General features: G+C 42.9%; 1 protein-coding gene across 1 annotated transcript in view; it reads left to right on the forward strand.

Annotated features, from left to right (window-relative positions):
* LOC129410360 (N-acetylneuraminate 9-O-acetyltransferase-like) overlaps nucleotides 1-8,990 on the forward strand; it is a 46,112-nt gene extending 37,122 nt beyond the window's left edge. Inside the window, exons 8-19 of the mRNA XM_055158383.1 lie at nucleotides 357-480; nucleotides 1,706-1,908; nucleotides 5,910-6,308; nucleotides 6,417-6,506; nucleotides 6,578-6,697; nucleotides 6,768-6,924; nucleotides 6,993-7,072; nucleotides 7,157-7,258; nucleotides 7,335-7,475; nucleotides 7,585-7,662; nucleotides 7,828-7,920; nucleotides 7,990-8,990. Of these exons, the coding sequence (XP_055014358.1) occupies nucleotides 357-480; nucleotides 1,706-1,908; nucleotides 5,910-6,308; nucleotides 6,417-6,506; nucleotides 6,578-6,697; nucleotides 6,768-6,924; nucleotides 6,993-7,072; nucleotides 7,157-7,258; nucleotides 7,335-7,475; nucleotides 7,585-7,662; nucleotides 7,828-7,920; nucleotides 7,990-8,154 (1,752 nt within the window). The 3' untranslated portion in view covers nucleotides 8,155-8,990. The remainder of the gene's footprint in view (nucleotides 1-356; nucleotides 481-1,705; nucleotides 1,909-5,909; nucleotides 6,309-6,416; nucleotides 6,507-6,577; nucleotides 6,698-6,767; nucleotides 6,925-6,992; nucleotides 7,073-7,156; nucleotides 7,259-7,334; nucleotides 7,476-7,584; nucleotides 7,663-7,827; nucleotides 7,921-7,989) is intronic.
* Nucleotides 8,991-11,177: the final 2,187 nt, after the last annotated feature.

The raw sequence follows: 11,177 nt of genomic DNA on the forward strand, positions 1-11,177 counted from the left end.
AGATGTTAATTCCCAATTTTCTCCCTCAGTTTAGTGAAATGCCTCACTGTAAATATCATCTAGTCTCTATCATAAAATAAAATACAATGTAGTGGGTCAGTAGGAGGGTGATATGGTGCAAGAGAATATATCCAAAGCTTCCATGCAAGGAAAGTGAAAACACCCCCTTTGTATATATATATATATATATATATATATATCTCAACTCAATGTGTAATATTCAAAGAAATATATAATTTCAGTATTTAATATGCGCATGTAGTACACTCACGATACTTTATTACTTGATATAGTCTTCAACTGCTTAGAAAGAATCCTATGATAACTCCTGTAAATCCTGTGTCGTCTTTAATCAGTGGACCATCAAAGACTTCCATGCAAGTGCAAAAGCGCTGCACCAGTACAAAGAAAACCTGATGTCTATGTCTGCGTCTCTGGAGGGCCTGGCTGAGCATGGAGAGGTCTACTGGCACATTCAAGGTCAGCTTATATTCTTACAAACCTGGTGAGTTCACAAACTCATGAGAATCCATCTTGGCATGCACCAGATGGACAGTAAGTTGGGTGGACCAGAGCAGCATTGAGGTTTGTGTGGAGCTTCAGCCTATTTTATCATTTGTGGACAGAGAAGATTTATCCCAACTGGATAATCGAAAAATTAGATTCTTAAGATAATATAGATTCTGGACATGCTGAAGGAAGGTACAAGTAACACGGCTGTAAGAGAGTCCTGTACTGGGTTGGGTTCGGGCAAGTAGTTGCTGAAACAGGTGGGATTTAACGTTCTGGAATTTTACGGGCAGGTATGCGGGTGGGTAGTAATTACACGTGGGCGGGTCAAGACTAAATCAGGACTAAACCAAGATTAAACCAGGACTACACCACAACTAAAGTAGGACTAAGCCACCCTGGTTTTTGCATGTTCCTCACAGCCTTCTTCAGTCTTCCGATTCTTGTTCCAAATTCGCTCTTATCGCCAATCGTTTTCGAACTATTTGTCCATCCCAGGCTTCTGATCTCGCCTTACATTCTACGGTCTTTGCTCATATTCACTCTCCGTAGGAGAATAACAGACCAGTTGGGATAATCCTTCCTTATCCACCAATAAGTCCTCGTGAACCTTTCGTAAAGTATCTCTTTACGTCACGCCTCCGATTCCTCCTCCGTCGATCGGCTCTTCCTCACAGAAATGGGCAAGATGGCCTCCAGGTTCTGGTTCAGTAACATTTCTGATAAGTTCTATGCCCTCCAGCATATCTTCACATTCATTTTCCATCCACTCTTTCTGGATCGGCGCAGGCACATTTGACAGAAAATTCAGATCCTCGGTCACTGGGCCTCCAGCGCCTATCTCACCTACGTTCGTTATGACCTCAACAATCTCTGTCTAGCCCATCCTATCTTGCATTCTTTTAAACCTTTTGGGGGTCCCGTTCCAGCTGGGCCAATTGAAGATTGAGACGGAGCCCCCACCTAGAGTCTCAACCCAGTTATCTCTGCCTCACTTCATACATTATCAATAAACTTCTTCGCACTATGTCCTTGTTGGTGTGGTCCTAGCTAGTGAAAACGGTTTTGTGGCTCTGGCTGTTTTTCTTTTCTGTGGGAGATGCTCCAAATGGCTCTTTGAGTATTTAAGGTTGCCGAGCCCTGGTGTAGATTAAATGTGTTAACAATACACATGTGTTTGCCTGTTTTCCTGCAGAGCCAGTGCGATGGTCAGCATTAAATCCAGGTCAGAAGAAAATAACCAATGAACAGATTGATCTGTACAACGAAGCTGCAGTCGAGGTTTTCAAAACAGGAAACTCCCGGATCAAGTTGTTTGGAGGGTCCCGTCAGATGGGCCTGCAGAATATCAGTGACATTGCTGATGGGCTCCACATGGCTCCCAGAGTCCGGGACTTGGTGAGTAGTTTCTGCTGCTCCCTGCAGCTTCACTCTGAGGAAGAAAGAGTCCAGTGAGAAGTCTGAGCTCAGGGCATGATCAGGCCTGTGCTGCTGCTGCACAGTCACACTGATGCTGTGGACTTATGTTGAGTTTCTACAGACAACAGAAGTCAATAAGTTTCCTCTACAGCCCTGGAGAATGAGAGGCTTGTGCTGCATTCAGACCGCTGCTTCGAAATGGTGTTAGACACTTTAGTGTTTGAGGCAGACACCTGTAGGGTGTCCATGTCCATCTATGAGAGTTTTTTGGATGGTGTGTTTTCCCCGTCTCTTTGTGATGATGACAGTCCAGGAGAGAGGCTTTAGTGTATTTATTATATAAAAGTGGAGGTGATCTTTGGTGGCATGTCTATGTTTCATCACTTTTTCCTGGAGTTCCATCTGGATGACAACCGCTTTCAGCGGCACCTTTGTCCCAGGCTCAGTTTGATAACCTACTGTCCTGCACTGGTGTGCGGACAGACTCGGACTGGCAGTCTGTATGCTTGGGCAAAGGCCCAGTGAGTCCACATTTGGGCCGGTGCAGGCAGGCCCCTCTCCCCCGGTCTTCCATTTCAACCATAGACCATATATATGAGTGAACATAGCTAACGCTCTAGCTAACTGCTGTGTGCCAAATAAGAAGTTCTCCAGGAGGCTCTTCCGGCTCCTTCTGACTCTGGCTCCAACTGACTTACATCTTGTTGCTCCTCTCTCTGTACCTGCTGCAGTGAGCCTCGTCATTTTAGACTTTAAAATACTCACATTAACCCGCTCTACATGATTCTGATTTTTTTTTTTCCCCTATTTTGTCCATAAAAAAAAATCAGATTCATAACAGAGAGCCTGGCTCCACATTCGCTCCTATAACCGTGAGCATCCCGAGCCTCATTTGAGCGCCACTGAACGCTATGGGTGACATCACACTCATTTAGTCCACTTCTTTTATACTGTCTATGATTTCAACTGACCCAAAATGCTTGCTAGCGACACCCCCCACAGACCTAGGCCCACCCAAACCCCTTCAAAAAGAGTTTCATAATATTTTTACTACTCAGTTTGCGTGCATCTTCTGTCTTACAAATAATCTGTTTATTTTATACAGTGAGTCTGTGGTCCAGTGGATAATATACCGGTATTTGCAAAGGTGTGTTTTACACACCCCTCCCCTTGAGAGCCCCACACGGCTTCTAGACGCTCTGTTCACGAGGCACGTTTGCCGCTGCATTTGGTACATTTAAACATGTGGTCAAAAGACTCAGGTGAGGTAGTGTAGCTCACTGTATTTAGTCAATAGTCTCTAATGCGTGCGATGCGGGTTCAACACCCTGACATGGGGGACATAGGGTGAAAAATCAAATGTCCAAAACTTTAATTTCATTAACTTTTCTAACCATTCATTCTCATTGTTGAAAATCTTGACTTTTCACAGTCTGGTCTTGGAATGTGTAACTTAGTAAACTTAAGGAACTGGACAAAACAGGAACCAGACCAGAATCAGATCAGACCTGAGACTAGACTCTCACTATAGTTTGTATATTTTGTTATTTTAAGGAAGCCTATGCATTACATTTAAAACATTTAGGCTTGTCTATCATATCCAAATAATACAAAATCTTACCAAATAAAAACAAGATGACAGAAGCCTCACAGGTGGTCCCACCACTCAAGAGACACTTCACACTTCACTTCACTTCAGCTGGACGAACCTCTCCCGTCAATAGCGTCAGCTCTGCTGCGCAACAGCACTGTTTATTTTGTGTTCATCAAACAGCGCTGTGTGATGACGCCATCGGCCGTGCAAGTGTGAACACGGCCACAGAACCCCAGGCAACAGCGCTGTCTCTCTCTGTGTCTGTCTCTCTCTCTCTGTCTGTCTCTCTCTGTCTTCAGCACAAGTGTGACTGAAGGAAGAAAGTATCTGAGCAAACGCCACAACACAACCAGAAAGTTTAGCGCCAATCTGTGTTTTTACATATGTTATGATTGATTGTTTCCTTCATTCAATGACAACAAAAATCAGTCAGTGAAATTACAATTGGCACCTCCCTCCAGTGTACACAGACACAATCAAGCCAACACAGTGAAACCAAGACTATGCTACATATGAAAGACACAACATTTATGGCAGGGAATTATTGAGCACACTGATAGCTGTTGGAAAAAACTATTTTTGGTCTTGCAATGCGTGTTTTTATCGACCTGTACCGCCTTCCTGAGGGTAACAGCAGGTGAACAGGGTGGGACTGGTCTGAGACTTTTGCGTTTGCTCTGCTCAGGTAAAATGAAGTGGAAGTGTCTTTCAGTGGGGTCAGGTGGTTTCCAGTTTTAACAACTATCTGCAGCTCTCTTTGTCCGCAGCTGAGCAGTCTTCAAACCAAACTGAGATAGATTCAACTGACAGTTTGTAAAATTAAATCATCAGACTCCTCCATGTTGTTTCTCTTAAATACTCAGAGGAAGTAAAGCTGCTGTTGAGACATTTTTTTTAACAAAGGTGACCAGGAGAGGTCCTCACTCTAATGGTCAATAAGGTATTTGAAATCTTTCACTCATTCCAAACATACGCCATTAATGTAGAGTGGAACCAGATTTGAGGCACACTACTTTCGGAAATCCAAAATGATCTCTTTGGTCTTGGTGTAATTTAAGACCAGACGGTTGGCTGAACACCGTTCTGACAGCCTTTAAATATCATCTCTATAAGCTTATTCACCCTCATTGATGATGAATCCAGTGACCACTGTGTCTGCGAATTCTATGAATGTGTTGGTGGGATGGGTGGAGGTACAGTTGTGTGTATATAGTGTGTAAAGGATTGGACTCAACACACACCCCTGAGGTGCCCCAGTGTGCAGCATGATGATGTTGGAAGTGTGGGGGCCAAGCTTGCTGAACTGGGACCTGTTTGAAAGAAAATTCTAAATCCAGGTAGAGATGGAGGGAGAAAGCCCAGTTGGAGCATTTTTCTTGTCAGCATTGCTGGCATGATTGTATTAAAGACTGAACTAAAATCTATGAAGAGCATCCTCACAGCTTTGCTGCTGGTCTAGATGACTGAGTGAGTGTGGATTGCATATGATGGCATCCTCTGACTGATTAGCTCTGTAGCAAACTGACGGGAGTCGGAGGGTTTGGCTCAAACATGATGCAGAACCAGTTTTTCAAAGCACTTCATCACTGCAGGCGTAAATGCCAATGGTCTGTAGTTGTTGATCAGTCGAGGTTGGCTGTTTGGGAATAGGAATAATGGCGGCTGTTTTCAAGGAGGAAGGGATGCTTAGCCTGTAACAGATATACTGATATGCAAATTAGCCATGTGCATCTGTAACGAGGTGTTAGGAGAACAGAATTAAGACAGGCTAGAGTATGAAAACTAAGAGCCACTGACTGACTAATCCTCATAGTCCCTTGTTTTGTCTCAGGGCTATTTCAAAGACCACATGCTTATATACATATGTAAATTATCTGCAGCAGTTTATCTGGTTTTGCCATGATCTAAACATAAGGCAAGCGAAGGCTACTGTGCCCTTTGTCCACATGACTTCCATGCACAAAGTAAACATGTTCCAGAGTGAAGTTTATTACACACAGATGGGAAGCTGGATCGGACAGTTGATATTTCACACACCAGAGTTAGTCTTAATGTTTCAAAATGTATCAGAAAATGTACTGCTGTGGAGAGAAAACAGAAAAATTTCCTTCAAATCTATTCGACTTAACTCCGATCCCGATTTGAAACAATAATATAGAATAATGTGACTGATGTACATTTTAAAAACTATAGTAAGCTGTTAAAACTTCATTTTCATTTACCCAAATCATATTTCTGCTTTTAAATGACTGGGTTTGTGTATGTATATGGACGAAAATAAAAAAATGTAATGTACCTGCAAAAGCATAAAACTATATTTTTATTTGGTCTGTGTTCGGTCTGAACGCAGCTTCAGAGTGTTTCTAACCTGCATGTGTGTTCACAGGGGGCCATGGTGTTGATGAACAGTCTGTGTAATAAAGTGATCCGGCCCATTGATGGTTCCTGCTGCCAGAACACGCCCCCGCTCACTTTTCTGCAGAAGATGTTGCTGTGTGTGTTTGTAGTCACGACTCTAGTTTTTCTGCTGTTGAACTTTCTGAGGAAATTACCCCATCAGCGACCCATGGTCCCTGACCTGGAGAGTTTAGAGGAGAAGAAGCCAGGGGCCGAGGCAGTGTGTGGGGCCCTGTGCAGAATGGGACTCATCATGGTCTACTTCTACCTGTGTGACAGAGCAGATGTGTTTATGAAGGAACAGAAATCCTACAGTCACTCTGCCTTCTTCGTCCCTTTGATCATTGTCTTTGTGCTGGGATTGTTCTGCAGTGAGAGCACCAAAGAGGTGAGCACAGGCCTGTGTCCTTCTACACATGGAGCTGCTTTTCTCTGAACTTTGTGCACACCACCCTGGTTCCTCTGACACAATTTGACACTGTGTGCTGTGTCCCAGAGCCGTGTGCTGAACAGGGAGCAGACAGATGAGTGGAAGGGCTGGATGCAGTTGGTCATTCTCATCTATCATATTTCAGGAGCCAGTGCTGTAAATCCTGTTTCCTTCTGTATTCTCTGTGTAGTCTCAAAGCAAAAGTTGATTCTTCTTGTGTGTCTCAGTTCATTCCAGTTTACATGCATGTGCGTGTGCTGGTGGCAGCCTATCTCTTCCAAACAGGTTATGGACACTTCTCCTTCTTCTGGCTCAAAGGGGACTTTGGCCTGTACAGAGTGTGCCAGGTGAGTGCAGCTCTACATCCTCCATGCTTTGTGCTCCTACAGCACCAGCATGACTGTGCTTGTGCTGCAGGTGCTATTCCGCCTCAACTTCCTGGTGCTGGTGTTGTGTGCGGTGATGGACAGGCCGTACCAGTTCTATTACTTCGTTCCTCTGGTGACGTTCTGGTTTATGATCATCTACATTGTTCTGGCCATGTGGCCTCAGATTGTGCAGAAGAAAGTCAGCAGTAGGTACAACTTTAATGTTGCAAATGTGCCCGTGGTTCTCCCTCACATGTGTTCTTCTCTCTGACAGTCAGTGCCCTGTGGTACTTGGGAATCCTGCTCAAGTTAGTGGGCCTCGTGCTGCTCATTTGCCTCTTTGCCTATTCACAGGTAACAGCACAGTCCCTCCAGAGGCACATGTCCTCAACACTGTTGGAAAGCTGTTGAATGACACATGTTTGTTCAAATGTGCAGGGCGTGTTTGAGATCACTTTCACATCGTGGCCACTTTCGAAGTTGTTTGAACTCAATGGCAACATCCAGGAGTGGTGGTTCCGCTGGAGACTGGATCGGTTTGTAAGTGCATTGGTGCTGTAGCTCCACAACTGCTCTGTTCCACTGGATGTGGATGTGAATGTCCATGTGTTTGCAGGCCGTGGTACATGGGATGGTGTTTGCTTTCCTCTATCTGCTCCTTCAGAAGAAACAGGTGCTGTCGGAGACCAGAGGAGAAGCTCTGTTCTCAGCTAAAGTCTCCCTGCCCCTGCTGCTCCTGTCTGGACTCTGTTTCATTGTAAGTGTTGGACTCTTGCTGTAGTTCATGCTGGATGAAGACCTGACACACTAGTGCTTCTCAGAGCAAAGTGAAGGCTTCCTAACATCTTGTGTCCTCTTTACTTTAGACATACTCAGTCTGGGCCAGCAACTGCCAAACCAAAGAGCAGTGCAACGAGATTCACCCCTACATGTCTGTGCTTCCGGTAGGTGATGTTAGCCTCCAAACAGAGTAGAGATGATATTACTGATTTCATCTTTATTTGTCCTCTGAGGTCACTGTAGTTGTCATATTGCACACATTCATTTGAATAAAGTCAATAGGGTAAAGTTAGTATTAACCTCTCTGTGTTGCTCCTGTGCCTTCTCAGATTCTGGCCTTCATCCTCATCAGGAACATTCCTGGCTTTGCTCGCTCTGTCTACAGCTCCTTTTTTGCCTGGTTTGGGCAAATCTCTTTGGAGGTAAGATCCAGGGTGTCAAATCTGTTCCTAGAAGAATAAAACTAACCCCAAAATGTGCTGTGTGCCCAGCTGTTCATCTGTCAGTACCACATCTTTCTGGCAGCAGACACCAAGGGCATCTTAGTGCTCATCCCGAGAAACCCGTCCCTCAACATCCTGGTCAGTAGCTTCATCTTTGTGTGTGTGGCTCATGAGATCTCCCTCATCACCAAACTCCTGGTCCAACTGTTCTGAAATAGGCTGGGGGCTTCTTCAGTTTTATTTCATTGATAAAGTATAAAAATTAAACCATATGTTCAGTACCTGCACAGGGACTGCAGATACAAAGTAGCTTGTAGCTAAATCTGGCCCAGTGCAGCTTTTCTTTTTGAAATTAATGTTTTCTATGTGCTGTTGTTGTTTTTTAAATACAAAGTAAAAGGAATGAATAAAAATGAGCAGAAAGATGTTATCTGCCCCCTTTTACAAACAATATTTTAACACTGATGGTTACTTTAAAGGACCCATATTACTCTATTTTCTGATCTACGTAATAATGTTTCCTCATCACAATCAGACCTGGAGTTGTGTTTTGTTTCATTCACACGTTTAACACACAAACCTGCATATTTATGCTGCGTTCTTCTCTCAAACTCAAAACAATCTGTTCCACCTTGTGATGTCATCCTACAGGATGTGACCCATTGTGTCTTTTAACTCCACACACCTTCACTAGAATCACTTAGGTAATTTCAGCCCTGGGTAAAGATAAAAGGAGCTGTTAACTTGAAAACTACCACTATATGACATCACAAGGTGGAACAGAGCATTCTGAGCTTTGGAGATGTACACGGACTGATAATAAATTGTGACTCAAACATGTGTGAATGAAACAAAACACAACTCCAGGTCTGTTTTTGTTATGAGGTAACAACATTCTAACATGACTTAAAGCTCATTAGAATTAAGTTTGTAATATTGAAAACATTTCAAATCAATACATTTAATTTCGATCACAAATATTTATCAATTGCAAACAGATATCTTCATTTTTATGATTGACAACTTATTTTTATCTTTTCATACCATTGTACTGGTTTTATGTATGTATTAAATGCCATTATTGCACTTGATCCTTGGATTTCTTTGTCCAGTCCATCTAGCCGTGATCTAACACACTCCAGTCCATCTGTGCACAGGGAAATATGGGCTGAGTGTTTCCCTCCCACAGAGGAGATGTGCCAATTCTTATTGTCATGTGACCACTGAAAGCCTTTCTATCGACGTAAGCATTCAAAAAACCAGTCAGACGCCTTTGGAATTCTGTGTACACAAAAGTAACAGACAACATCTAATAAGATATGCTGTTTACGCCCTGAAACGAGGTGTTTTTTTGTTTGCTTATATATGTGTTAATTAGCAGACTAAAATGTGTCACAGACTAGAGCAGAAAGAGCACAAACTGATTCATTTCAAACTAAAAATGAAATCTACTGGTGATTAAATTAAAGTTTTATCACATTTAATGACCTTAAATAGACAAAAAACTAAGGTAACAACTGGTAGAAAGTGTAAATAAGTCATTTATAAAGCAAAGGTAAACTGAGGGACATGTTTCTGTCACTTAAAAAAACACAGCCAGAGTCTGCCCCATTCTCTCTCTGGCCAACACCAAGACGCTGATGCATGCATTTATCACCAGTCGAATAGACTACTGTAATGCCCTGCTCTCTGGTCTTCCCAAGAAGAGTATTTCAGGTTTACAATTACTACAAAAAGTCTGCCGCACGTGTCCTGACGAGGACCAGAGGGCGGGACCACATTACACCGGTTTTAAAATCACTGCATTGGCTCCCTGTGAGTTTCAGGATCGATTTTTAAAGTTCTTTTACTGGTCTTTAAATGTCTTAATGGTCTTGGGCCTTCTTATCTTTCAAACCTGCTTTTACCCTACAAACCCTCGCGGACCCTGCGCTCCTCCGGCAGCAGGCTCCTGGTCATTCCCAAAGTCAGGACGCACTCACGGAGACGCGTCTTTTCAGTATTATGGCCCCGTCTATGGAACTGCAGCAGGAGGAGCTCAAGGCCAAAGAGAACGTTCATGTTTTTAAGAGTAGGCTCAAGACCCACCTTTTTAGCTTAGCTTTTGAATGAAATATCATATTTTTTACTTGTTTCTACTATACACATTTTAATTATATTTATTTATTTTAGGCTTATTTTTAGGATCTGCAGTGTTTCCTCTGTAGGAGCCTCTGCATCAGGAGCAGAGATCGGCTGTAGCTGTCGGGTCTGTCCCGTGGGTTCCTGGTGGAGGGATGGTGCCTGGGCTTCATCTCTCCCCTGGGCCCTGTGGTGGTTCCTGGTGGTGGTGGACGTCTCTCTGCTCCTGATGTAGACGGCTCCTCTGATGGTGCTTTCTCAACTGGTTCGCCTGTATTCAGCCTCACATTTTACTATGTGTCATTTTATGTATTTTAGCAGGTTAATGTGTGTGTGGGTGTGTATGTGTGTGTGTGTGGGGTGGGGGGGGTGTTTGTGTGTTTGGGTGTTTGGGTGTCTGTGTTGTTTGGTTGTGTCGAGTCGGGCAGCTGTGGGGGTTGGGTTGGTGGGTGGGTGGAAATGTGGGATTGTTTTTAATCTGTGTAAAGCACTTTGTGTTACATTTTTGTATGAAAAGTGCTTTATAAATAAAGTTTTGATTGATTTTGATGTGGGACATTGTAGTAATTAAATTTTAAGATGTAGTTCACCATTTGAACACAAGAGGGAGACACACTACACTGTTTGGAGTGTCATGGTCAGAAAAGCTCACTGCCATATGACAAGACAAGATAGGTTTAGTCATCAGATCATTTACTGTTCATTTACACAATATGACATAACCATTTTTATGTCAGAAGAAGCTGAAAGACATGCAAAAAAATAAACTTGATGTAGGATAATACGATTAATAATAAATTTTATATATTAGGCACCTTTTTTGACACTCAAAGCTAAAGGTAAGTAATTAACGTTACTTCAAAATAATATTATTTGAGAAATTACTCAAGAGTAAAAAAGTATTTGGGAAAACTACTTCTCAGGTAAGAGTAACTGCAACTGAGTAACTGACCTCAGCGTGTTTTAAAATTTGAAGTTAATGTAAAATGACAAAACATTAATTTGACTCAAAAATGAGACACACTAAATCTGAATACTTCAATAAAAATGGTCAAATTAAGTGGTCATGTTGTGATTGTTGAACCTACTCACCCATTCACACAGACGCAGGGGAC

Source organism: Boleophthalmus pectinirostris, unplaced genomic scaffold (genome assembly GCF_026225935.1).
Source record: "Boleophthalmus pectinirostris isolate CB_2022bp ecotype Guang Dong unplaced genomic scaffold, ASM2622593v1 HiC_scaffold_22, whole genome shotgun sequence".
NCBI lineage: Eukaryota > Metazoa > Chordata > Actinopteri > Gobiiformes > Gobiidae > Boleophthalmus > Boleophthalmus pectinirostris.